The 26,976-nt window shown below is 48.8% G+C and overlaps 2 protein-coding genes across 16 annotated transcripts in view; one reads left to right on the forward strand and one right to left on the reverse strand.

Annotated features, from left to right (window-relative positions):
• The first annotated feature begins 508 nt into the window (after nucleotides 1–508).
• The window catches only part of CFAP92 (cilia and flagella associated protein 92 (putative)), a 106,049-nt gene continuing 79,581 nt past the window's right edge, over nucleotides 509–26,976 (forward strand). For 6 of the 13 annotated variants that reach the window (XR_012499794.1, XR_012499793.1, XM_074344218.1 and 3 more), the window contains exon 1: nucleotides 515–1,941. The gene's annotated coding sequence lies outside the window, so the exon portion shown is untranslated. Of the gene's footprint in view, nucleotides 1,942–26,976 lie in introns of all 13 variants that reach the window. The other 7 variants (XM_074344215.1, XM_074344214.1, XM_074344219.1 and 4 more) reach the window with 4 other exon arrangements.
• EFCC1 (EF-hand and coiled-coil domain containing 1) overlaps nucleotides 4,565–26,976 on the reverse strand; it is a 42,738-nt gene continuing 20,326 nt past the window's right edge. The window contains exons 3-8 of one of the 3 annotated variants that reach the window (XM_074344226.1): nucleotides 26,653–26,810; nucleotides 24,674–24,830; nucleotides 23,474–23,585; nucleotides 22,163–22,303; nucleotides 20,572–20,641; nucleotides 4,565–19,815 (exon numbers count right to left, since the gene is read on the reverse strand). In XM_074344226.1, coding sequence (XP_074200327.1) covers nucleotides 19,679–19,815; nucleotides 20,572–20,641; nucleotides 22,163–22,303; nucleotides 23,474–23,585; nucleotides 24,674–24,830; nucleotides 26,653–26,810 — 775 coding nt within the window. In that variant the 3' untranslated portion in view covers nucleotides 4,565–19,678. Of the gene's footprint in view, nucleotides 19,816–20,571; nucleotides 20,642–22,162; nucleotides 22,304–23,420; nucleotides 23,640–24,673; nucleotides 24,831–26,652; nucleotides 26,811–26,976 lie in introns of those variants that run through there. The other 2 variants (XM_074344225.1, XM_074344227.1) reach the window with 2 other exon arrangements.

The raw sequence follows: 26,976 nt of genomic DNA on the forward strand, positions 1-26,976 counted from the left end.
TCTGGGCTGAGAAGGGCCCAGCCATGGCTGAGTTGAGGAGGAAGTGGGTTCCTCCCAGGGCCTCGGGGTGGGGCACAGCCCTACCCACACCGCGCCTTCCACCGGGGAGCTTGAAGCAGGGAGCCCAGAGCCACGTGCACTTTCTGCCCACAAAGAGTGAGCCACAAGACATGGGTGTTGCTGTCAGCCCTGACGTTTGTGGTGATCTGTTACAGCAGCAAGAGAACGCCAACTTAAGGGGCCCACTCTGCTCTCGACTCCTTTCACAGGTTCAAGGACATGGCCCCTACCCATCACCCCTCCTCCCTGGACTGTTCCCAGCAGGTTGCAAACTCGGATGGAGAGTGTGACCCTTCTGAGAAGCCTGCCCCTGATTCCTGTTCTCCCAGGACTCCTCTTCTGTTGCAGACAAGTGCCTTACAGCTCAGCTGTGACAGCAACCTGGATCTGGGCGAGAAACCAAGCAGCATTCAGAGAGTTGAACAACTCAGGTTTGTTATGCCAGCGGGCCCAGAGGAGTTAACACTCCAAGCTCTGGACGCCGTCTGTAGGTTTACACAGGCTTTACTAGGCTGCCAGTTTACACTCTGCAACATCATATGCAACTAAAGTATAACAAAAGTTGACTAATTAGGAACAAGCTTTGTAGAAATGGGCCAATCAAGAGTGAGAGGAATAACCAATCAGGAGTGAGCTCCATGCAAATGAAGTACTACAAATGGACCAATCAGGAGTTAGCTTAGGGAACCAATAGAATTTTAGGGGTAAGTTCCACTTTCCTAGAAGCCATTTCAGAGACAAAAAGTGAGATAGAGCCTCTGGGCCAGGGAACCGGATGGTGCTGGCAGGAGAGCAGCGGCCCTGCCTGGGGGCCCTGCAGGTCTTTTTATGGGGCTCCCCGCCTCACTTCCACAGCACCTAGCAGGACCTAAGATTATCTCATTTTGACATGTTGCCCCGTTGATGAAATGTCTCCATCACATCTCCACTGGGTGTGATCTTCAGAAGGGCAGGGACTTGGTGCTCTTAACCGTTGTTGAGGACCACACCTGGGCCCAGGGCCTAAACAAGAACTTTGCCCGAATTGCTTTTCTGGAAACTTGGATTCAGCTGCGTCCGGTTTGAGCTCAAGCCGGTTGAGACTGGTTAGGCCGTGTTAGGACCACGACCCTCCAACTGGGCCTGCACGAGTGTCCGCTTGGTGACCTTTTGACTCCCAGGGCCTCAAATGCCACCCTCAAAAGGTGCTAAGGCTGCCTCTTGTACGGTTTGTTTTTTATGAGGGGGGTAATTAGGTTTACTCATTTATTTCTGCTTGGAGGAGGGGCTGGGGCTCTAACTCCGGGCGCTTGCGCGCTGAGCACGCGCGCTCTACCCACCCCCAGGGCTGCCTCTCTCTGCCCATGCGCCCGCGCAGGCCCGTCCTGTCCAATCGCCGCCCGCGTCCTCCGCAGCCTCCGCCCTATCCCATAAACGCCCGAGTTGGGGAGGGGTTTCAGGTTAGTTCTGTCTGGCCGTCGCTGGGCGCCCCAGAAGGAGCCCCTCCTCTGCTGCACGCCTGGCGTGGGCCTCGCTGCCAGCGGGCAGACAGGCCTGGGGTGCTGCTCCCTGGGGCTCTGCGGACACGCGCTCGACCAACCGGCTGCTTGGGGCCGGGCGGGGGGCTGCGCGCCCGCTCAGTGGTCCGCGGAAGGCCTCGCCCCTCTCAGCCTGTTTGCCCAGCTTGGAGCCGGGCTGCTGCGAGCCAGGCTCCTCGGCTGCAGGGCGGCCTGGTGCCCCTGCTTGGCCCCCGCAACCTAAGGACTTATGTTTCCAGACGAGAAGGATGGACAGTCTGCAGCGCCAAAACCCACTTCCCAGTGCTGGTCTCCTTGGGCTCAGCCGACCAGGCGCACCTGGTTGCTGTTTCCTGTGGATTCATTGTCAGGCTCTGCGGGACAGGTGAGGCTGCTTTCTCAGCTGAGAACAGACACTTTCCTTTTTTTTTTTCTTTTTTTAATTGAAGTATAGTTGGTTTGTTGCAGCGAAGTGTGTTACAGCTCTGTGTTATAGCTCAGTTGTGACAGCAACCTGGATCCTGGCGAGAAATCAAGCAGCACTTGGAGAGTTTAAGAACTCTGGTTTATAATGCCTGTGAGCCCAGAGGAGTTAACACTCCAAGCTCTGCACCTTGTCTGTAAGTTTACACAGGCTTTTGTAGGCTGCGAGTCTAGACTTTGCAACATCTTGCAACATCATATGCAGAGTAGGTGTTAGAATTGGGCCAATTAGGAGTGATAGAAATGGACCAATCAGGAGTGAACTTTGGTAGCCAATAGAGTCTTAGGGGTAAATTCCGTTCGTCTAAAAGCAAGCCACAGAAGCAAAACGCGAGATAATGCCCCCGGTGCAGGGAACGGGATGGCGCTGGTGGAAAGTAGTGGCCTTGCCTGTGGGTCCTGCTGGTCTTTTCATGGGGCTTCCCACCTCAGGTTTACAATGTTGCGTCATTTCTGGTGTACAGCATGCTGGTTCAGTCATACGTATACGTATATTTGTTTTCATTATAGGTTACCACAAGACAGTGAATATAGTTCCCTGTGGTCTACAGTATGAGCTTATTTATCTATTTTTAAAAATTTTATTTGTTATTGCTTTATAGTTGATTTACAATGTTAGTTTCAGGTATACAGCAAAGCGATTCAGCTTACGTATATATATATATGTATATTTCAGATTATTTTCTTTTATATGCTATTATAAGATATTGAACTTTGTTCCCTGTGCTATACAGTAGGTCCTTGTTTTATATATAGTAATCCAAAACTCCTAATTTATCCCTCCCCAACCGTTTCCCCTTTGATTTATTTTCCAAGCACACGTCTTTATCTCGTCGAAATATCCCTTTGGTAAATGTAAGCCTTAAACTAGCTTGTAGCACATTATTTTCTTGTCTCTGGAAGTTCCTGGTACATCATCATTAAAGTCCATACTTTATTCAGATTTCCTTGGTTTTTGTCTAATGTCCTTTCTCTTTCTCCAGGATTTAGTTGTCATGTCTCCTTAGTCTCCTCTTGGTTGTGACAGTTTCTCAAACTTTCCTTACTTACAGTGACCTTGACAGGTTACAATGTTTCAGTTTCTGGTGTACAGCACAATACTTCAGTCATATAGGAACATATGTGTATTCATTTTCATATTCTTTTTCACCATAGGTTACTTAAGACATTGAATATAGTTTCCTGTGCTATACAGTAGAAACTTGTTATTTATTTATTTTATATATATATTAGTATCTGCATATTTTGAACTCCCAGTTTATACCTTCCCACCCTCTTCCCCACCGGTAACCATAAGTTTGTCTTGATGTCTGTTAGTCTGTTTCTGTTTTGTAAATAAGTTTTTGTCATTTTTTTAATGATTCCACATATAAATGATATCACATGGTGTTTTTCTTTCTCTTTCTGGCTTCACTTAGAATGATGATCTCCAAGTTCATCCATGTTGCTGCAAATGGCATTATTTTTTATGGCTGAGTAGTATTCCATTGTATAAATACACCACAGCTTCTTTTTTTTTTTAATTGAAGCAAGTCAATTACAGTGTGTCAATCTCTGGTGTACAGCAGTGTCCCAGTCATGCATATACCTACATGTATTCATTTTTGTATTTTTTCCATTAAAGGGTATTACAAGATATTAAACATAGTTCCCTGTGCTATACAGAAGAAACTTTTTAAAGTCTGTTTTTATATGTAGTGGCTAACATTTGTAAATCTCCAACTCCCAAGTTTATCCCCTCCCACCCCCTTTCCCTGGTAACCATTGGATTGTTTATTAAGTCTGAGAGTCTGCTTCTGTTTTGTAGATGAGTTCATAGTATCCTTTCAAAAAAAATTCCACATACGAGTTATATCATATGGTATTGTTCTTTCTCTTTCTGGCTTCACTTAGAATGACGATCTCCAAGTTCATCCATGTTGCTGCAAATGGCATTATTTAATTTTTTATGGCAGAGTAGTATTCCATTGTATAAATATACGACAACTTTTTTACCCAGTCATCTGTTGATGGACATTTAGGTTGGTTACACATCCTGGCTATTGTATATAGGGCTACTATGAACATTGGGGTGCGTGTATCTTTTCGAATTGGAGTTCCCTCCAGATACATACCCAGGAGTGGGATTGCTGGATCATATGGCAAGTCTATTTTTAGTCTTTTGAGGAATCTCCATACTGTTTTCCATAACGGCTGCACCAAACTACATTCCCATCAGCAGTGCAGGAGGGTTCCCTTCTCTCCACAGCCTCCCCAGCATTTATTGTTCATGGACTTTTGAATGATGGTCGTTCTGACTGATGTAGGTTGATACCTCATTGTAGTTTTGATTTGCATTTCTCTGCTAATTAGTGATATTGAGCACTTTTTCATGTGCCTGTTGGCCATTTGTATGTCTTCATTAGAGAATTGCTTGTTTAGGTCTTCTGCCCATTTTTGGATTGGGTTGTTTGTTTGATACTAAGGTGTATGAGCTGTTTATATATTCTGGAGACTAAGTACTTGTCAGTCTCATTTTTTGCAAGTATTTTCTCCTATTCTGTAGGTTGTCTTTTTGTTTTGTTTATGGTTTCCTTTGCTGTGTGAAAGCTTATAAGTTTAGTTAGGTCCCGTTTATTTATTTTTGCTTTTATTTGTATTGTTTGGGTGGGCTGCCCTAGGAGAACATTGTTGAGACCAAGGAAGTGAAAGACCTATATGCAGAGAACTATAAAACACTGACTAAGGAAATTAAAGATCGCTTAAAGAAATAGAAGTCTATCCCATGTCCTTGCATTGAAAGAATCAATGTTGTTAAAATGGTCACACTGCCCAAGGCAATCTGCAGATTCAATGTGATCCCTATCTAATTACCCAAGACATTTTTCACAGAATTAGAACAACTAATCCTAAAATTTGTGTGAATCACAAAAGACCCAGAATTGCCAAAGAATTACTGAAGAAAAAGAATGAAGCTGGAGGAATAACCCTCCCAGACTTCAGACAGCACTACAGAGCTGCAGTCATCAAAACAGCATGGTATTGGCACAAAAACAGACACATGGATCAATGGGACAGAATAGAGGGCCCAGAAATAAACTTACAAACTTTTGGTAAATTAATATTTGACAAAGAAGACAAGAACATACAATGGGGTAAAGACAGCAAATGGTGCTGGGAAAACTGGACAGCTGCATGTAAATCAATGAAGTTAGAACACACCCTCACTCTATACACAAAAGTAAACTCAGAATGGCTTAAAGACTTAAATACAAGACAAGACACTATAAACTTCTTAGAAGAAACCATAGACAAAACATCTTCCAACATAAATCTCAGCAACGTTCTCCTAGGGCAGTCTACCCAGGCAATAGAATTTTTTTAATATATATTTTTATTGAAGTATAGTCAGTTTACAGTGTTGTGTCAGTCTCTGGTGTGCAGCACAGCACCTCAGTTATGCATGAATACACATATGTTCATTTTCATATTCTTTTTCACTGTAAGTTACTACAAGATATACAGTTCCCTGTGCTCTACAGTATAAGCTTGTTGTTTATCTATTTTATATATATTAGTACATGCAAATCTCAGACTCCTGATTCATCCCTTCCCGATCCCTTTCCCCCTGGTAACCGTAAGTTTGTTTTCTGTGTCTGTGAGTCTGTTTCTGTTTTGTAAATAAGTTCGTCTGTCTTTATTTTTTTTTACATTCCACATATGAGCGATATCATATGGTATTTTTCGTTCTCCTTCTGGCTTACTGCACTTAGAATGACAAACCTATTTTATATATAGTAGTTAGTATCTGCACGTCTCGAACTCCCAGTTTATCCCTCCCCGCTTCCCCTTCAACAGTAAGAGCGCTTTGACTGTCTCTGAGACTGTTTTACACCTGCCTTCTTAGAGTCATCTACGTAGATTTAAAAAAGTGAGCGGATTCTAAGGAAAAGGTAGAGTCGGCAACAGCACAGGTGGTGGGGAGAGTTGGCAGATACCCATGGAGGGGACCGCTGCCCTCTCCTGCTCTGAGCGGGCTGGGACCCTCTCACCGCGCTCCTCTATGCCACGGGTGCCGTCGCCACCTGGTGGCGCCAGTGTGAAACTACAGGATGTTTCCATGGTGGGGTGGGGTGGGAGCAATTTCAGGTCAGCCTGAATTTCAGGTCTGGCCATGATTTTGTGGCCAGAAAGTGAGAGAGGTCATTAGTTCAGATTTCCTAAAAAGCATTTTTAAGAAGTTGCAGACCATTTGAACAATCCCACAGGAGCCTTTCTAGAAAAAGGCAAAAGGAGAGTGGTGGACCTGAGGGCTGCCCACCAGTATTCTGTTCTCCTATTTTTCCCAAAACGTGGTAGAATTCCTGCCCCACCCCCGCCCCTCCTGCCTCTTCCCCCTCCCCCCGGGCCACCTTCAGGGCCTGCAGCCAGTGTAGCTGCCCAGGGCCCACTCAGAAAGGCCCTGGGCTTGGGGTTTGGTGCCCTGCCGCCGTGGTCCTGAAATTTGTGGTCTTCGTACCTTTGCGTTGTTTGTGAGTGAGGTCCAGTGGGCCCAGGGGCGTGCACCAGGGCCTGGGAGCCTGGGCTACACACTCCACTTCCCGACACCTCCCGACTCCTGGCTGCCTGCTCCCCTGGTCCTCTAGCCCCCAGCCTGCCCTTGACCAGCAGGCATCAGTCTGCAGCTGGTGGCAGAGGGTCCCTCAGGCCTGCCCTCTTCCCCCAGGTTCTTTTGAGTGTTCCTTCAGTGGGCTGCAAGCTGTGGAGGTCCTGTCCTCCTTCCAACCTGCTGGTGATGACTGTCTGGCCTCCGATGGTTACTGGTTAATATACCTAAACACCCGCTAAAATACTCCACAATTACCCTTTGTTCTCATTAGGAAATGTATCTGTTATCTGTGGCTGCTGCGTAACAAATCATTCCCCAAACTAGCAGCTTAAAACAATAACATGCATTCATTGATTATCTCCCAGTTTCTGTGGATCAAGTTCTTGTGTGTGGCTTAGCAGGGCAGCTTGGGTTCTGGGCACTGCAGGCAGGATCCCAACCAGGGCTACACTCAGGCTTGACCAGGGCTAGAAGACATGTGAGATGTGAGCTAGAAGGCTTCTGAGATGTGAGCCAGGCTGTTGGCTGGAGGCCTTGGTTCCTCACTGGCTATTGCCGGGGGACACTGGTCGCCTGTCGCAGGACCTTTCCCACAGGGTGCCTGAGTGTCCTCCAGTGTGGAGAGTGAGGGGGCAGCCCGGGCCGTCCATGACCTGGTGTCCCAGTCAGCGGCAGTTCCATCCTCTGTTAGAGGTGAGTGTCCAGGTGTGACGCACAGGCAGAGGGAAGGGCATTTGGATTTGTATCTCAGAGGGAGAGCGTCGGAGACTTGTAGATGTTTTAACAGGAGATTTTCAAATTCATGTAGTTGCAAGGCCTGTATCTGGAAGGCGCTACAGCTTGGCGAGGCATCTCCCAAGGGAGTGATTGGTTAATGGAGCTCGCAGGAGCCTCCAGGGACAGGAAACTTCGGGGTCCGGGCCGTGACGGATTCTCAGGCCTAGTGTCAGGGAGGGCCTGCTTTTGGTGAGGGTTGCTCAGGAATTGTGCACTTACCCTGCTTCCGACTGAAGGAAATCCTGTTTCCTGTGATGTAAGCTGCTCCTTTTCCCCCTGGAGGCGTCACCCCAGCCTTCAGCTCAGCAAAGGTGGCCCATCTTCCTGTGCAGTCGTGCCCGCTGACCCCTTCCTGTCAGTGACCTTTGGCCTTGATGCTCATGGGAGGCCCTGGCTGCTTACTGTGGTGACAGGCTGGTCGAGTGGTCATGAGTGTGGCTTGGGTCCTGGCTCAGCCATTGGGTTGCGTGGCCGTGGGCCGGGGTGGGGGGAGCATCCTCATCAGTCGAGGGGGAGGTGGGAGGAAACCTCATGCCTGGTTTCTGTTGGTCACAGACCCAGCCCTTCTCTAGGGAAGTCCACGGTCCTCTCAGGACCTCTGCTCCTGAGGCCTCGGGCCAGGGCGGAGCATCAGGCTGGTGCTTAGGTGACATCCAAGTTCAAGGTCTTGAACTGAGGTCCCAGCCTCTCCCCCCTGGGTAGAAGGGAAGGCCACCAGGCTGCAGGTCAGCAAGGCTTAGGGTCCAGGGAGTGCCCGACACCGAGGCCGACTCTCTGCAAAGACGGCTGAGAGGCCTCCTGTACCCACTCTCCCCCTTTTTAAAAAAATAGACTTGACTTTTTAGAGAAGTTTTAGGTTTACAGCAAAATCGGGTGGAAAGCACAGAATTCCCCTGTGCCCCCTGCCCCCTGCCCCGGCCTCCCCGGCTGTGAACACCCTCACCCGACGGCGCACTTGTTACAACTGATGAACCTGCGTGGACACGACACTGTCACCCAGAGTCCACAGCTCCCCCGAGGGGTCAGTCTTCGGGTTGTACGTCCCCGGGTTTGTAGCTTTTGACCCCCACCTCTGGCACCCACCAGTCTTCTCTGTAGCTGCGAGTCTGGGGGGCTAGGGTTTGTGTGTGATTCTGCATGTAAGTGAGGCCATGCGGTTTCTGTCTTTTCCTCATCTGGCTTATTTCACTTCGCATAGTTGTCGCAATGACAGGATTTCATTCTCTTTCTTTATGGCTGAAAAAATGTACAACACATAATAGAATCACATCTTCTTTATCCGTACGTTCATCACTGGACGCCAAGCTGTGCCCACATCCTGGCTGTTGTAAGTAACTCTGCGTGAACATGGGGGTGCGAGTGTCTTTATGATTCTCTGTATTTACCTGTCTGTCTCTCCAGTTTGGGGGAGACCTGTTTGCCCTGTGATCTCATTTCTCTGAATTAAAAGAGCTGGTTTTTCAGTTTATGCAGCTTTTCACTTGTTGTTAGGATAGAGTGATTATACACTAGACTGGAAACTGCAGCCCTTCCTTCCTTCCTTTCTTCCTTCCTTAATATAGATGATGACAGATTTATTTTCCTACAAAGAATCCATTAGAATCATATAGCAGTGGTTCCCATTCACCTAATTATATGTATTATTTGTTATATTCATTCATTTCTTTTACATCCCATGTATAAGGGAAATCATGCAGTATTTGTCTTTCTCTGATTCATTTCACTAGGCATAGTAACCTCCAGGTCCATCCATATTGTTGCAAATCGTAAAATTTCATTCTTTATGTATGAGTAATATTCCTGTGTGTGTATGTGTCACATCTTTTTTATCCATTCATCCGCTGATAGGCACTTAGGCTGCTTCCATGTCTTGACTTGTAAATAATGAACATTGAGGTGATTGTATCTTTTTGAATTAGTGCTTTCATTTGCTCTGGATATATACCCGGGAGTGGAATTGCTGGATCATGTGGTGGCTCTGTTTTTAGTCTGAGGAAACTCCGTACTGTTCTCCTCAATGGCTGCACCAATTTGAATTCCTGCCAACGGTGCAGGAGGGTTCCCCATTCCCCGCATCGTCGCCAGCATTTGTTGTTTGTGGTCATTCTGATGATGGCCATTCTGAGGTGATGCCTCACTGTGGTTTTGACTTACATTTCTCTGATTAATGACGCTGAACATCTTTTCACACTCCTGTTGGCCATCTGTGTGTTGTCTTTGGGAAAATGTCTGTTCAGGTCTTTTGTGCATTTTTAGTTAGATTGTTTTTTGTATTGAGTTGTGTGAGCTGTTAATATATTTTTGATACTAACCCTTATTGGTCGTGTCATTTGCAAATATTTCCTCCTGTTCAGTAGGTTGATGGTTTCCTTTGCTGTGCAAAAGCTTTTAAAGTTTAATTAGGTCTCATTTGTTTGTTTTTGCTTTTGTTTCATTTGCCTTAGGAGACAGAGCTAGAAAAATATTGATACGATTTATGTCAAAGACTATTCTGCCTATGTTTTCTTCTAGGAGTTTTACGGTTTTTGGTCTTAACGCTTAGGTCTTTAACCCATTTGAGTTTATTTTTGTAGGCGGTGTGAGAAGATGGTCTAATTCTTTAACATGTAGCTGTCCAGTTTTCCTAGTACCACTTATTTAAAAAAATTTTTTATTGAAGTACAGTCAGCTTACAATGTTGTGTCAAATTCTGGTGCACAGCGTAACGATTCAGTCATACATATACATACATACATTCGTTTTCATAGTCTTTTTCATTATAGGCGACTACAAGATATTGACTATAGTTCCCTGTGCTGTGCAGTAGAAACTTGTTCTTCTTGTTCTTGTTTTTTGAGGATTCTCCTTGTATTTTCAGTGTAAGAGAGATTCTGCCAAAGTTCAGTGAGTGTTCTGTGGGAGCTGTTCCACCTGTAGATGTAGTTTTTGTTGTATTCGTGGGAGAGGGTGAGCACTGCGTCCTTCTGCTCTGCCGTCTTGGCAGTGCCCCGGCACCTCTCTTATTTATTTATTTATTTATTTTTCAATTTTTCAGTTTTATTAGGTAGAATTGTTATAGTTTGCACATGCACAATATAGTGCATGTAAATACATATACACAATATACTGCACATTGTTTTTGCACATACGCGCACTGATCATTGTTTCCAAGAACAGTTTAGAGCTTTAGCTTTTTAAACTTACATAGTTACCAAAGGGATAAAGCCAACCACAAAATAAGAATCAACAGAATGCTGTAATCTAATCATATAGGACAGTCAAATGTGCTTACACATATTCAAGAGGTCAGTCATCTAAGTTATAAATAGTAAGTAGTTCATTTGTGTCCTTTTTTTTTTTAGATTGTGCATATAAATGAGATCATATGGTATTTTTCTCTTTTTGGCTGACTTCAGTTAGAATGACAATGTCCAGGTCCATCCATGTTGTGGCAGATGGCATTATTTTATTCCTTTTTATGGCTGAGCAGTATTCCATTGTATTAATAACCACAGCTTCTCTATCCAGTCATCTGTCGATGGGCATTTAGGCTGTTTCCGTGTCTTGACTATTGTAAATAGTGCTGCTGTGAACATTGGGGTGCAGGTGTCATTTTGAATTTTATTTTTCTATGGGTACTTGCCCAGGAGTGGGATTGCTGGATCACAAGGGAAGTCTATTTTTAATTTTTTAAGGAACCTCCATACTGTCCTCCGTAGTGGCTGCACCAATTTACATTCCCACCAGCAGTGTAGGAGGGTTCCCTTTTCTCCACACCCTCTCCAACATCTATCATTTGTAGACTTCAGTGATGGCCATTCTGACTGGTGTGAGGTGATACCTCATTGTAGTTTTGATCTGCATTTCTCTGACAATTAGCAATATTGAGCATTTTTTCATGTGCCTGTTAGCCATTTGTATGTCTTCATTGGAGAATTGCTTGTTTAGGTCTTCTGCCTCATTTTGGATTGGGTTGCTTGTTTTTTGATACTAAGGTGTATGAGCTGTTTGTATATTTTGGAAATCAATCCCTTGTCGGTTGCATCATTTGCAAATATTTTCTCCCATTCTGTAGGCTGTCTTTTCTTTTGTTGATGGTATCCTTAGTTGTGCAAAAGCTTTTAAGTTTAATTAGATCCCATTTGTTTGCTTTTGCTTTTATTTTTATTACTCCAGGAGCTGGCTCAAAAAATACGTTGCTGTGATTTATGTTAAAGAGTGTTCTGCCTGTGTTTTCCTTTAAGAGTTTTGTAGTATCTGGTCTTACACTAAGTCTTTAATCCATTTTGGGTTTATTTTTGTACGTGGTGTTAGAGAGTGTTCTAATTTCAGTCTTTTACAGGTAGCTGTCCAGTTTTCCCAGCACCACTTATTGGAGAGACCGTCTTTTCTCCAATGTGTATACTTGCCTCCTTTGTCGTAGATTAATTGACCATACCTGTGTGGGTTTATTTCTGGACTTTCTATCCTGTTCCGTTGATCTGTGTGTCTGTTTTTGTGCCAGCACCATGCTGTTTTGCTTTGTAGCTTTGTAGTAGAGTCTGCAGTCAGGGAGCATGATTCCCCCAGCTCCATCCTTCTTTTTCAAGATTGTTTTGACTATTCGGGGTCTTCCGTGTTTCCACAAATTTTAACACGTTTTGTTCCAGTTCTGTGAAGAATGTCATTGGTCATTTGACAGGGAATTGCATTGAATCTGTAGATTGCCTTGGGCAGGATGGCCATTTTAACAATATTAATTCTTCCACTTCAAGAACATGGTGTATCTTTCCATTTGCTCACGCCGTCTTCAGTTCTTCTCCATCAGCGACGTACGGTTTCGGAGTGCAGGCCTTCGCCTCCTTGGGCAGGTCTGTTCCTAGGTATTTTATTCTTTCGGCTGTGGTGGTGAATAGTATCATTTCCTTGATTTCCCTTTCAGCTGTTTTGTTGTAAGTGGATAGAAACGCAGCTGATTTGTGTGTCTTAATTTTGTGTCCTGCGGCTTTATTGATGAGCTTCTGCAGGGTCTTCAGGCTTTCTGTGCATAGCGTCATGTCATCTGCAAACGGGGACAGTTCACGTCTTCTTTTCCAGTTTGGATTCCTTTAATTTCTTTGTCTTCTTTGACTGCTGTGGTCAGAACTTCCAAAACTGTGTTGGAAAAAAGTGGCGAGAGTGGGCATCCTCGTCGGGTTCCTGATCTTAGAGGAAATGCTTTCAGCTTTTCCCATTAAGTGTGATGTTAGCTGTGAGTTTGTCACATGTGGCCTTTGTTATGCTGAGGTATGTTCCCTCTGTGCCCACTTTCTGGAGAGTTTTTATTGTAAATGGATGTTGAATTTTTTCAAGAGTTTTTTCTGCATCTGTTGAGATGATCATATGGTTTTCATTCTTCAGTTTGTTAGTGTGGTGCGTCACATTGACTGATTTGCAGATACTGAAAAATCCCTGTGTCCCTGGGGTGAATCCCCCTTGATCATGCTGCATGGTCCTTGTAGTGCATTGTTGCGGCTGATTGGCTAGAATTTTGTTGAGGATTTTTGCATCTGCATTCGTAAGTGAAACTGGCATGTAATTTTCTTTTTCTGTGATATCTTTGTTTGGTTTTGGGATCAGGGTGATGGTGGCCTCATAGAATGAGTTTGAAAGTGTTCCTTCCTCTGCAATTTTTTGGGATAGTTTCAGAAAGATAGACCTTAACTCGTCTCTAAATGTTTGCTAGAATTCACCTGTGAAGCCGCCTGGTCCTGGACTTTCGTTTGTCGGGAGGTTTTTAATTACTGATTCAGTTTCATCACTGATAATTGGTCTGTTCGTATTTTCTGTTTCTTCCTGGTTCTGTTTTGGGAGATGGTAAATTTCTAGGATTTTGTCATTTCTTCTGGGTTGTCCATCTTATTGGCCATTTGCTTCTATAGCTGTTCATAGTAATCTCTCACGGTCCTTTGTGTTTCTGTGATGTTGGCTGTCACTTCTCTTTTCATTCCTAATTTTATTGATTTGGACCCCCCTCTTTTTTTTTTTATTAGGCTGAAAGTTTATCGATTTTGCTTATATTTTCAAAGAACCAGCTCTTAACTTTCACTGATCTTTTCTATTTAGCCTCTATTTCATGGATTTCTGCTCTGATCTTTGACTTCCTTCTATTTTTAGGTTTTGCGTGTTCCGTCTTTTCTAGTGCCTTTAGGTGTAAGGTTAGGTTGTTTGCGATTTCTCTGACGTCCTGAGGGAGGTTTGTAGCGCTGTCGGCATCCCCTTTAGACTGCTTCTGCTGTGTCCCATCGGTTTTGGGTCTCTGTGTTTCGTTTTTGTCTCCAGATATTTTTTAATTTCTTCTTTGATTTTTTTTTTTGATGATCCATTGGTTTAACAGCATGTTGTTTAGCCTCCACATGTTTGTGTTTTTTATTTTTTTGTTTCTTTCCTTTGTTTGACTTTTGAAGTACAGTCAGGTTACAGTGTTGCGTCAACTTCTGGCGCAGGGCGCAGTGCTTCAGTCGCGCGTGGGCGTGCGTGCGCTCGTTTCCACTTCCTTTTTCGTTACAGTTTACTACAAGATCCTGAGTGTAGTTCCCTGCGCTCTACAGTAGGACCGTGTTTATCTATTTTACATACAGTGGTGTGTATCTGCGAATCTCGAACTCCCAGTTTATCCCTTCCCACCCCCTTTCCCCTCGGGAACCGTAAGTTTGTTTTCTGTGAGTCTGTCTCTGTTTTGTAGATAAGCTTATGTGTGTCATTTTTTAAAGTTTCCACATATGAGTAACATACAGTATTTCTCTTTCTGGCTGACTTCACTTAGAATGACAGTCTCCAGGTCCATCCATGTTGCTGCAAATGGCATTATTTTATTCTTTAGTTTATCACAGAGTAGTATTCCACTGTATAAATATACCACAGCTTCTTTATCCAGTCATCTGTCAGTGGACATTTAGGCTGTTTCCATGTCCTGGCTGTTCTATACAGTGCTGCTGTGAACATTGGGCTACATGTATCTTTTTGAATTAAGGTTCCCTCTGGATATGTGCCCAGGAGTGGGATTGCTGGATCCTATGGCAAGTCTATTTTTAGTTTTTTGAGGAATCTACACACTGTTTTCCATAATGGCTGCACCAAACTGCATTCCCACCAGCAGTGTGGGAGGGTTCCCGTTTTGCCACGCCCGCTCCAGCTTTAATCGTTCATGGACTTTTGAATGGTGGTCATTCTGATTGATGTGAGGTGATACCTTATTACAGTTTTGATTTATGTTTCTCTGATAATTAGTGATATTGAGCATTTTTTCATGTGCCTCTTGGCCACTTGTATGTCTACTTGAAGAATTGCTTGTTTAGGTCTTCTGACCATTTTTGGATTGGGTTGTTTGGTTTTTTCGTTACTAAGTTGTATGAGCGTTTATATATTCTGGATATTAAGCCCTTGTCAGGTGCGTCATTTACAAATGTTTTCTCGCATTTTGTAGGTTGTCTTTTTGTTCTGTTTATGGTTTCCTTTGCTGTGCAAGAGCTTGTAAGTTTAATTAGGTCCCATTTGTTTATTTTTCCTTTTACTTCTATTGCCTGGGTACACTGTCCTAGGAGATCATTCCTGAGATTTATGTCACAGAATGTTTTGCCTGTGTTTTCTTTAAGAGGTTTATAGTTTTTTGTCTTATATTTAAGTCTTTAAGCCATTTTGAGTTTATTTTTGTGTATGGAGTGAGGGAGTGTTCTAGCTTCATTGATTTACATGCAGCTGTCCAGTTTTCCCAACGCCACTTGCTAAAGAGACTGTATTTTCTCCATCATATATTCTTGCCTCTTTTGTTGAAGATTAATTGACTATATAGGTCGGTGGGTTTATTTCTTGGCTCTCTTTTCTGTTCCATTGATCTGTATGTCTCTTTTTATGCCAGTACCGTGCTGTTTTGATTCCTGTAGCTCTGTAGTGCTGTCTGAAGTCTGGGAGGGCAGTGCCTCCAGCTTCATTCTTTTTCTTCAGTATTGCTTTGGCAATTCTTGGTCTTTTGTGATTCCATATAAATTTTAGGATTATTTGTTCTAGTTCTGTGAAAAAATGTCCTGGATAATTTGATAGGGATTGGATTAAGTCTATAGATTGCTTTGGGTAGTAATTTTAACAATATTAATTCTCCCAATCCAAGAGCATGGGATATCTTTCCATTTCTTTAAATAATCTTTAATTTCCTTAATCAGTGTTTTGTAGTTCTCCTTATATAAATCTTTCACTTCCTTGGCCAGATTTATCCCTAAGTTGTTTTTTTTTTGGATGCAATTTTAAAAGGGATTTTTTTGAACTTTTCTGGTGTTTCATTGTTAGTATAAAGATTAACACAACTGATTTCTGAACGTTAATCTTGTATCCTGCTACGTTGCCAGATTCTTTTATCTGCTCTAGTAGTTTTTGTGTGGAGCCTTTAGGGTTTTTTATATGTAATATCATGCCATCCACATACAGTGACAGTTTTACCTAATTTCTTTTTCTTGTCCCCTTGGCTAGGACTTCCAATCCTACGTTGAATAGAAGTGGTGAGAGTGGGCATCCTTGTCTTGTTCCAGATTTTATCAGGATGGCTTTCAACTTTTCATCATTGAGTACGATGCTGGCTGTGGGTCTGTCATAAATGGCTTTTATCATGTTGAGATCTGTTCCCTCTGTACTCTCTTTGGTGAGAGTTTTTATCATGAATGGCTGTTTGATTTTGTCCAGTGCTTTTTCTCCATCTATTGAGCTGACCATGTGGTTTTTGTCCTCTAGTTGATGTGGTGTATCACATTGATTGATTTGTGTATGTTGAACCATCCTTGTGTTCCTGGGATGAATCCAGTTTGATCATAGTGTATGATCTTTTTAAGTGTGTTGTTGGATTCTGTTCGCTAATGTTTTGTTGAGATTTTTTGTGTCTATATTCAATTTTTTTTTCTTGTTGTTAATTCTAGTCTCATAGTGTTGTGGTTGGAAAAGATGCTTGATATGATGTAAGTTTTCTTAAATTTACTGAGGCTTGTTTTGTGGACTAGCATGTCATATATCCTGGAAAATGTTCCATGTGCACTTGAAAAGAATGTGTATTTTGCTTTTGGATGGAATGTTCTACATGTATATCCACTTAGTCTAATATGTCATTTAAGGCTAGTGTTTCACTGTTGATTTTTCTGTCTGGGTGATCTGTCCATTGATGTAAGAGGGTGTTAAAGCCCCCAGTATTACTGTGTCAATTTCTCTTTTTATGTCAGTATTTGCTTTATGTATTTAGGTGCTTATATATTTATTATAATTGTTAAATCTTCTTGGATTGATTCCCTGGATGTGTAACGTCCCTCTTTGTCTCTTGTAATCTTTGCTTCAAAGTCTGTTTGTCTGGTATAAACATTGCTGCCCCAGCTTTCTTCTGATTTCCATTTGCATGGAGTACTTTTTCCATCCTGTCACTTTCAGTCTGTTTGTGTCTTGAGATCTGAAGTGGGTCTCTTGTAGACAGTGTTTATCTGTGGGCCTTGCTTTTGTATCCGTTCAGCCACTCTGTCTTCTGATTGGACCGTTTCGTCCATTTACATTTGAAGTAACTTTGACAAGTATGCATTTATTGCCATTTTAAAATTGTTTTGGGGTTTTTGTGGTTTTGTCCCTCCTCCTCTTGTTCTCTTCTCTTGTGATATGATGACTATCTTTAGTGTTATGTTTGGATTCCCTTCCCTTTGTTCCAGGTTCTCAAAAGTATTATTTTAATTGATATAAATACTGGATTTCTTTTGTGTGTGTGTGTGTGTGTGTGTGTGTATAAAATAGAGTTTTGGTTTGTGGTCACCGTGAGGTTTATGTATAGCAATCTATCTATCTGTCTGAGTATTTTAAATTGCTGATCTCTTAATTTCAAACGCATTTTTAAGCCCCTGCAGTTTTACTCCCCTCCCCTCACGATTACTCTGTTTGACGTCGTGCTTTACATCTTTTTGTGTGTCCTGAGCCACCTGTTGTGGACATGGGTGATTTTCACTCCTTTGTCTTTAGCCGTCCTGCTGGCTTTGGACGTGGCTGGCTTACCGGCTTCCCTGTGTGTTTGCCTTTACCGCTGAGCTCTTCCTTCCATAATTTTCATGTTTCTAGTTGCCTTTTCTTTTTTGCTTGAAGAAGTCCCTTTAACGTTTCTCGTAAAGCCGTTTTGGTGGCGCTGACCTCTTGGCTTCTGCTTGTCTATAAAGCTTTCAGTCTCTCCATCAGGTCTGAGCAAGAAGAGCCTTACTGGGTAGGGTGTTCTTGGTTCCAGGTTCTTCCCTCCCATCACTTTAAATATATCATGCCACTCCTCTGGCCTGCAGAGTCTCTGCTGAAAAGCCAGCTGACAGCCTTATGGGCGTTCCCTCGTGTGTTACTTGTTGCTTTTCTGCTTCTGTTTTTAGTATTCTTGCTTTATCTATAATTTTTGCCATTTTAATGACTGTGTCTTGGTGTGGTCCTCTTTGGGCGATCCTGTCTAGGGCTCTGGGATGAGAGTGGAGGAGATGTGGGCCAGAGTGCTTCCCTCCCTCTCTGCTCCTCCCTGCGGGCTGAAGGCAGGCGCGGCGCGGGTGCGGTGACTTCCGCCACGTGAAGGACGACAGCACCCTAGGCATGGCAGAGCGGCAAGGTGGAGGGACCCTGGGTCCGGGGGGACCACACGGAGCAGAGCTGCTCTGCTCACTGGGGCCACTCACCTCAGGTCCGTTAGAGGAGAGAAGTAACGTTCTGTTCTGTTTGACCCAGAGAATCTGGGGACCTCTTCTGTCAGGGCGGCTTAGCCTGTACCATAACTAACCCAGCCCCCAAGCCCCCGGTAAGCCCTGGGCCTCCTAGGCAGAGACAGCTGGCGGTGGTAGGAAGTGTGTGAGGTGTGGGCTCGGAAGACAGGCCTCCCTCCAGGCGTGGATGCTAATTTGTTGTGTGACGCTGGGGAGCTCACCCGGCCTCTTCAGGCCCCTCCAAGCCCTAGTCCTCCTCGTAACTTGCCTCCAGGGATATGAGGGGCGACCGTGAACCTTCGGTTGTCAGGCAGCGGTCAGAGCTTTTTATTAGGAAGCTCCTGAGGATGGAACCCTCTGCCTGTCTGCAGACGCCAGGGGGCCAGAGCAGGGGCCGCTGCAGGAACGTCTCTTCTGGCCTCTTCTACTTTTTAAATTAACGTGCAGTGAGGTTGACTTTTTGGAAAGGAACCTCAGTTCCAAGAATCCTAACACAGTGTAGACTCACGTGGCCAGACACGAGGCGAGGCGGTGTCTGTGGGCCGTCCCCGCGGCCTCTGCCCAGGAGCGCCCGCTGGTCCCGGGCTCCCCCGGTCCTCCCTCCCTGGCGGCCGCCTTCTGTGTCCCCACGGCTCCGGCTTGAGCCCCCGGGAGACCCCTTGTCCCCACCCCCTGCAGCTGCCTCATCCACCCTCCCCGAGGCAGGTCAGAGCCCCCCATGGCCCCCACTGCGCGGGGTCCAGTCCAGGTCTCGCCCGTCACCAAGGCCCCGGGGCCTGCCCCCGCTCCCCGCCGGCGCCGGCCCTCACCCTGCCGCGGCCGTGCGTTGTGCCCCTGGGCCCACAGAGCCCTCTGGGCGGGACTCCTGCAGGCTCTGCTGCCCTGGTTAGCGCTGCTTGCACCCCTCCGCTCTGCCCGCCAGCGTGTCCTCCTCTCCTGGGAGGGCGTGAGGAGGTGAGTCCCGGTGCCTCCTGTTGCTCAGGACAGAGGGGCTCTGGGTCCTGCATTGCTGGGGGTCCTTTATGGGACCACACCCCTGTTCTTGGGGTTACCTCACTTTAAATGCCCTTCCCTCTTCTTGGCCCGTCTGCATCCTACCGCTCTTCTAGAGCTGGTTCAAGGCCAGCCTCCACCAGGAAGCCTGCAGTGGTCACTCACTCCTCCCTTGGAGTTCCCCTGCTCTGCCTGGTCTCCAGCATTCTAGGGCTTGGATAGGTTCCCCAGTGGGCTGGTGGGGTGCAGAGTCCCTGCAACAGGCACACCGCGGGGAGGAAGGGCACAGTGCTGGGAAGGGAGCCCAGGGAAGGGATTCTGGGCAGAACCAGGCAGAAAAGTGGGCACCTCTGATCCAGGGGCAGAGGAGGCAGCAGCAGGTACAGGCTGATCCAGCAGCTGCAGGGCAACGTGGACCCTGGCAGCAGGAATGCAGGGGCTCTCAGGGAATCCAGGAGGAGCCCGAGGAGAAGGGATGGCTGCCCGTCTCTGAGCTTGGGCCTGTCTTAGAAGGCGCAGTGCCTCCAGGGTTCTGAGGATGTGATGATGATCAGGCTGATCTTGGAGGCTGGTCTGATGATGGCCAGGCCGGGCCAGTGACCTCAGCAGGAGATGAGGAGGGAGTTGGTGAGTGCAGGAGCTACAGAGGCTGGTGCCGAGGGCTCTCTGCGCAGGAGCTCACAGCCAGCCAGAGCCTGGTGCAGGGCATCCAGGATGGCCGAGGGCGCAGACATCTCCTCTGGAGAGAGAGTGGGCGGGAGGGTGGGTCAGTCTGCTCACTCTGGCCCTCAGAGCCACTCCCCTCCTCCCCGGTCCCTCCCCAGCCCTGTCCAGCCATCTCCCCCTCCCCCTCCTCCTCCTCTCCCATTGAGGACCCCAGGGAAGGGGGCTTCTAGGACCATCAGAGCACTGGACATACGGAGCCCTGCCCAGTGGTGCCTGGTGAGGCCGGCGAGCAAAGGCTCATCACGTCGGCCCCCCCTTAGCCTGTGAGACCCTTTTGGGCAAGAGCGGCCTTACTCCCTTGCTTTCATGGGCGTGAGCTGGCACTGATGAAATTCTGCTGCCCTGAACTTTGTCTGAACAACGGGGCCACGTGGCTTCGTGTTCCCTGAGGTCCGAGGCCTCGAGGGCGGCCGGCTGTTGGTCTGTCTGTGCCTCAGTTTCCCCATCTGTGGAATGCGTGTGATAACAGCACCACTTCTGTGGTAAGCCCAGGGACTGTGGGCAAGTCTGAACTGCCAGCAGGGAAACACCTGGCTCCCTTGGGGTCCGGCCACACTGGCTTCCGTTGGGCCCCTTCCCTGGGGTGTCTGCCCCCTGCTCTCGTCACATAGCACCTTCAACTTTCCGAAGCCTGTGCCTGACGGTACCCTTTGCAGGTGGGCAGGGCAGGGGACAGGCGGTGTTTTGCAGACTTAAGACAGAGTTGCTTGGTCAGGATGCCCTCCAGCTGCTGCCCAGGCTCTGGGAGATGGAGGGGCAGATCTCCTACCGTGTGCAGGGTCCCCGCAGGTGTCCAGCGTGCTCAGCAGGATCTTCCCCAGGGCTCTTTTCGATATGTTCTTAAAGAGAAATGGAGACAGGGCTGGACCAGGCCGTGGCTGCTGTGTCCTTGGTCGGCAGGGAGGCTGGGTAGCCCCTACAGGCTTCTCTGTGGCTCCTTGGGAGCAGATGGCTTCTCTGCTGTCCACGGTCCCTTCCTGGCCCCCACCCCTAGGCTGGCTCCACTGCTCTAGGTGGGTGATGGAGCTGTGGGCAGGACCCATTTCATCAAGGATTACGTACTTGTGGGTTAACTGTCTGTGTGCCCAAGTAGGCACTTGGGAAGTGACCGTGAATACAGAGCTTTTTTACAGGTTGGCTCCTTTAACCCCTGCAACAGCTTATTTATTCTCATCTTCACCAGTGAAAAAAGCAATGCTGAGAAAGAATGGGAAATCTGCCCAGAGCCCCCCAGCTGGGGGTGGGGGAAGCCCCAGTATTTGCCCCCAGGCTGCCCGGTGGGGCTGTGTTTCCTGCCCGCCCTGCCCGCAGGGCGCGGCTGCCACTTGGCGCTCCCCCAGGCTGCGTCACACTGCTGGGCCTCCGTAGCCCTGTGTCCTGGGCAGCCTCATGTGTAGGCAAGAGCCCACTTCAATCCCTGAAGACCTGGGTTCAAATCGGGCCTCCACCCCCAGTGCTGGGCAGTCCTGGCTGAGTTTATGTCTAAGATGTGTTTTAATGTTTTGCTGGTGCTGTTTAGGACTACAGTTGACTTCTATGTTCTGAACTTTTTAAAATAAGGCTCCTTGCCAAGGAATCACAACACTGTGCCTCTAGAGTCTCTTGGGGATTCTGTGTGGATAAATTTGATACACAATTACTGGTTGATTTGTCTGTTCCTTTCTAGTCCATACACTTTTCTTCTTCTTGCCTTACTGCTTAGGCTAGAATGTCCAGGTGGCACGAGCAGTGATGACAGGCATGCTGGTCTTGGTTCTGGTTTTTAAAAGGAGTCCTTCGAACATTTCGTCAGTAAGTGTGAGGTCTGTGAGAGGTGGCTGGCTGGGACTTCTGATCTGATTAAGGAAGATCCCCATTGTTCTTAATTTGCTGAGAGGTTTTATAATTTAAAAGGTGACTGTTACTGACTTTTCACTTATTGAGATGAATACATGTTTTTTCTCCTTTAATCTGCAATGTGGTGTATTATGTTAATGGATATTTGATCTTGAATGATCTTTAAGTTCCTGGGATAAATCCAGCTTGGCCACATTGGATTGCTTTAAATGCTGCCCGATTTGGTTTGCTAATATCTTATTTAATATTTTTGCATCTATATTTAAATGTGACATTAGCTTATTGTTTTCCTTTCTTGTATTTATCGTGCTCTGGTTTTGAGGTCATAGTTAGATTAGCTTCATAAAATGAATTAGATTAGCTTCTTCTTGATTGGCTCCCCTGCGCCTCCATTTCTGTATCTGAAAAGTGGAGCTGTAACACCTGCCCACATAGGGGAAGCTCAGAGCCAGTGCCCAACACAGGCCAGGCTCCTTCCTGAGTGCCCCCACCCCTCCCGGTGGTGCCAGCTCCTGCGAGCCTACCAGGTGGCGGAGCCTCTGCAGGAGCTGCAGCACGTCCGCCAGCTTCTCCTCCAGCAGGGACAGCCGCACCCTCTCCGTCTCCACCATCTGCAGCTCCAGCCTCAGCTGCTCGTTCTCCTCCACCTGCCGCTGCAGCTCTGCCTGGGGGACCGATGGGGCTTAGTGCCTGCCCTCTGCCCCGTGCTCAGAGCACCACCCCCAGGCAGGACCCACGGCCTGCCTTTACCCTCTCACAGGGGTCATCTCATCAGTCCCCCAAGCCTGCCAGGGGGCCGGGCAGATAGAACCCCGTCTTCCCAGGGATGGCACCAAGGCCCGGAGAAGCTGAATGCCTGGCCTGAGGCTGCACAGAGTGAGGCTGCTGTAAGGATACACATGTTCCCTCTTCTAGTGGGAGGCCTCCCATCTCTTCTCTAACCATCTGCTTTCTTTGCTATTTTTTTTTTTTTTTTGGTTGCAAGCAACAGAAACCGATCTGGCTAGTTAAAACAGAAAAGGGCATTTGCTGGTGGTCTACTCCAGGGTTCACAGAAGGGACTGGCAGCTGGAGAACCTCAGGGATGGGGCAGCAGTTGGGGGTGAGGCAGGAGAAACATCTTGAGCCCCTTGTCCAGGGGCCACAGCTGAGAACACTCCAGCCATTCCCCCTTCCCTCAAGATGGAGAGCCCCAGGAGAGGGGGCCAGCTGGCCCAGCCTGAGTCACGGACCCACCCCTGGCCAGGGGACACTGACTCTGAGATCCCACCAAAATACCAGGGGGTAGATGCTGGGAGGTCACAAAATCTTGCATGGCCACCTGCCTTCTAGAGCAGGCTTGAGAGGGGTGAGGCAGCCCTCATTCTTGGCCCCAATGGAGGGAGAGGCAGCTGAAGGGGTGGTGTCCTTAGGCACTTGGGTCCACTCTGGGCCTCGGGCAGGAGAGAGAAGGTGCCGTGCCTAGAGCTGTCTCTGGCCCTGCATTCCCTTCCCCAGCCACATGGAGCAAGCACCTCGAGAAATACAAGCAGGTGGAGATAATCTAATCTGAGTCCCTGGATCCAGCCGTGCCTGAAGCTCATCTTAGCTGTTCTTCTGAAACTGTCCTCCCAGCTCCGTGTTCTAATAAGTTCCCATCTTGCACTCGAGCTAATCTGAGGTGGATCTTTTAACTTGCAACCAAAATATTCTTCATCAAATCTAAATCCTCTCCTCTCTGAGTCTTGGTTTACCCATCTGTGAAAAGGGCACAGGGCTTGGCTGAGATCCTTTTCTTTCCACCTGTGAGAGATGCTAGCATTGGTCCAGCTCTTGGCCTCTGGGGCTCAGCTGACCTCCTTCCCAGGTGTCCCCAGGGTCTTCCGACTGCAGCCCTGGGTGTCCAGCTGCTCCACCAGCATGGCAACGCGGGCCTCCAGCTCCCCCAGGGTGCGGGCGTGGTCGGCACTGCCAAAGTGGTGGAAGTAAGTCATGAGCTTCTTGGCCATCTGGTCATCACACCTACAGCGGAGGAGAGCACCAACACTGGGGAGCTGCTTCCCCGAGTCTGTCTCACCCGAGAGCCAAGTGAGGCCGCGACGCCACCTGCTCACGCCTTCCGCGGCTCTCCGCCCCATCAGAGCAAAAGCCAGAGGCTTCCCTGACCTCACTGCCACCCGTCTCTCCTCATTCTACTCTGGCCACAGCAGCTTCCTTGCTGCCCCTCCAGCGTGCCTCAGGGCCTTTGCACTTGCTGTTCCCTCTGCCTGGAATGCTCTTCCTCATTCGCTTCAGGTCTCTGCTTAAACAGCACCTTCTCAGAGGCCTTCCCAACATGTCCCGCACCTGCCCCTCTCTCTTCCTCACATTTGTCACCACTCACTAGAACAGAGGCCCCAGGGCAGAGGGCCTCTGTCTTGTTCATCACTGTTTTCCAGGTGGCTAGGCACATAGTAGGTGTTTGATACATGCTTGTTGGTGTCAAGGGTTGGTGGTAACAGTGGTCCCGGGAAATTAACAGAACTTTAAAATGAGAAGTCAGTGTCACCCCCAGTGGTGCACCTGCTGTGACTGGGCACCCACGGGGCGTTTTACATCCTCGGTGGCAAATCCTCACAAATCCTCTGCCAGACATGTGTTACTGTTCCATGTTAGAGGTAGGAAGACTGAGGCTCAGAAGTCGGGAGACGTGACTGAGGTGCGCCAGGTGTCGGATCAGGAAAGGGGCTGACGTGTCTGGGGGTCACGCTAGAGCTCGGGGGCAAGTCTGGGACAGCGGCGAAGGGAGTGAGTGAGAATTGATGGGACGAGACCACCACGGCCTGTGCCTTTGAAAACGCTCTCATTTCACCCGCACACGTGCTGGGGGCAGTCTTACCGCCTCCACCAATGGGTGAGGGGTCAGAGCATTGCAAGGCGGACTGAATCAGGAGGCCAGCCTCCCAAGTTCAAGTTCTGTTGTGTACGGAGGGGCCACCCTGGGCTTCCAGGACGACTGTGCGAGCCCCCAGCCCAGGGCGTCTGGTCCTGGGCGCTCCCCAACCCCGCACACGTACCCCTTCCCGCAGCCGGAGAGGCCGGCCAGCAGGGTCGTGACCTCGGCCGGTGGCCTCTGCTCTTCCCGCCACTTGTGGTCGTTGTCCTCCTCGTCAGAGGCGGCCTGGCCCTCCACCGAGCGGAACAGCTGCTCGTCCACCACCGGAGAAGCACGTGCTGCGGGGACGTGGGGCAACGGGAGGGGAAGCAGGTAGAGGGGAGAGGCCTGGGGGCTCTCCACCCCCTGACCAGGGAGGTGAGGCCCCCAGGGCTGGTGCAGCCCCGCCCATGCGCCTGGCCGGGAGCCCCTCCCTGGGTCTTACAGGGGACAGTGGGAGTGAGGAGCCCTCCTTTTTTCTGCTAAGATGACGCAAGAAGCCAGGGCCCGTCTGTGCCCCCAGAGGGCGCGCTGTTTCCCGTTGGGGACATGGTGATCCCAGCCAGGGAGGCCAAGGCCCTCTCGCGAGGGCTGGGGTCGGGGCTCTGCAGGGCACAGGCGAGACCACCTTCAACTCTCAGGGACTGCCTGCCTCTGACACCTGGGGACCTGGGGCAGCGGGTGTCGCGTGTGTGACTCTGTGTGGCCCCTGATGGGCTGTGCCTCATTACAGCCCTCTGGCTGGACTGTGTCAGCAACCCCGGGATCCATCACGCACACTGGATGTGGGGTCCCGGGCAGCCCTGACTCTTCTTGGGGAGCCCTCCCCCTCCCCCGACTGCACCCCAGCTTGGGGACGCAAGTCCGGCCAGGCCGGTCAGAGCGCAGACCACCGGCCACATGGCTGTTCAGGCAGGATGTGAGCCAGGGAGTCAGGCCAGAATCTGACCCCACTTCCAGGGAGGGCAGTGCCTCTGCCCCCAGCCCGGGACCTGGAGGGCGTGGGTCTGAGCTCCTGGGCTGTCTTGTCAGTTGTTGGGGGCACCTTCTATGAAACGGGGCTGGGGAGGTGGGGGCTCTGCTGACCCCTGCTGTGCTGGACCCCTGCTTGGCTTCGTGTGCATCATGTGAACCAGCAAGTTCCCTTTAATTAGAGCCAGTTCGGGCCGAATGGCCTGCCCCTCGTGGACAGTGTCCTGACTGGCGCAGCTATGTCAGCCTCGCCCCTCCCCGCACCCGCCCCACACACAGCAGCTGCCGGGGGGGGGGGCCTGGGTGTCTGGAGCGTAGGAGACTCCTGGGTGATCCTGGCCAGCTGGCGGGTTTGGGAACACCTGGCTCAGGTATCCTGATGTTGGACATGCAGCTGGGTAGGCGCAAGGCCCTTCTGTTTTTCTCTCAGTAAAAGGTGTCCCAGACCCAGCGGAACCAGGGGTGGGTGACTGGTCCGTGACTCTGTGACTGAGGAAGTGTTTCCTGTATTGAGTTTGTTCCCATTTGGGGATTCTTTTTCAGACATTTGGGATGTTTTCCTTTTCTGACGCTGTGTGTAGTGTCACGGATGCCAGTCGTCCGGGTACCTGAGGCAGGGGCAGGCTAGGGGCTCTGAGGGTGGGAGGGATGGCGCCCCACTGCACGCCTGCCTGGGGCTGAGCCGGGAGAGCCCTGGGCACCAGCTCAGACAGCTTCTCTCTCCTTTTGTCCTCATTCTTCAGCCCCACCCGGCCCAGGTTCTTAAGATGACAGGCCTCTCTGTGGTCATCTTGAGAGGTGACCATCTAGTCCCTGCTTATACCCCTCTGATGACGGGGAGCTTAGCCCACCCCAGCTCCCTGGCTGCCCATCCCATCCCGGCATGGGACTAGACAGCAGATAGATTTTCCCCACACTGAGCCGGAAGCTGCTTCCTGGAACCTGCCCTCCTTGCTGGGTGTCTGCTCTCAGGCCTGAGGAAAGGGCCCGTGGGGGCTCGAGAGGCCCACCCTCAGCAGGTAGAGGATAGGCTTCTGTATGAGGCCGGACGGCAGCATCAGTGCAGACAGGACCCCGGGAGCAGGGCTGGGTGCATCCTGGTCAGTTGTGAGCCAGGCAGCCAGCCTGGGTGTGTGTGCAGAGACAAACCTTCATCCAGGGGTCTGCTCCCGGAGTTGCTGTCTGAGCCCCAGGCTCCCTCTGGAGGAGGGTCTGGGTCTCTGGTCTCACCATCCTCAGGTCCACTGGTCTTGGCTTCTGGCTCTGGGCTGGCTCGTGGTGAGGCAGGGAGCTGGGTGCCCTCTGACCTGTAGGTGGGGGAAGACACAGGTGTTGAGGGGGTGGGGCTCAGCCAGTTTCTGGCAGGAGAGTGTGGATGTGGCCCTGCTGTCCTGCACCCCTTACTCTGCATAGGTAAGCTGTCTTTGTCATGCCTGAGGAGACCCTGGGTCGTGTTTGTGGCTGACCCTATGG

This window comes from Camelus bactrianus, chromosome 17 (assembly GCF_048773025.1).
Source record: "Camelus bactrianus isolate YW-2024 breed Bactrian camel chromosome 17, ASM4877302v1, whole genome shotgun sequence".
In the NCBI taxonomy this organism is placed as follows: domain Eukaryota; kingdom Metazoa; phylum Chordata; class Mammalia; order Artiodactyla; family Camelidae; genus Camelus; species Camelus bactrianus.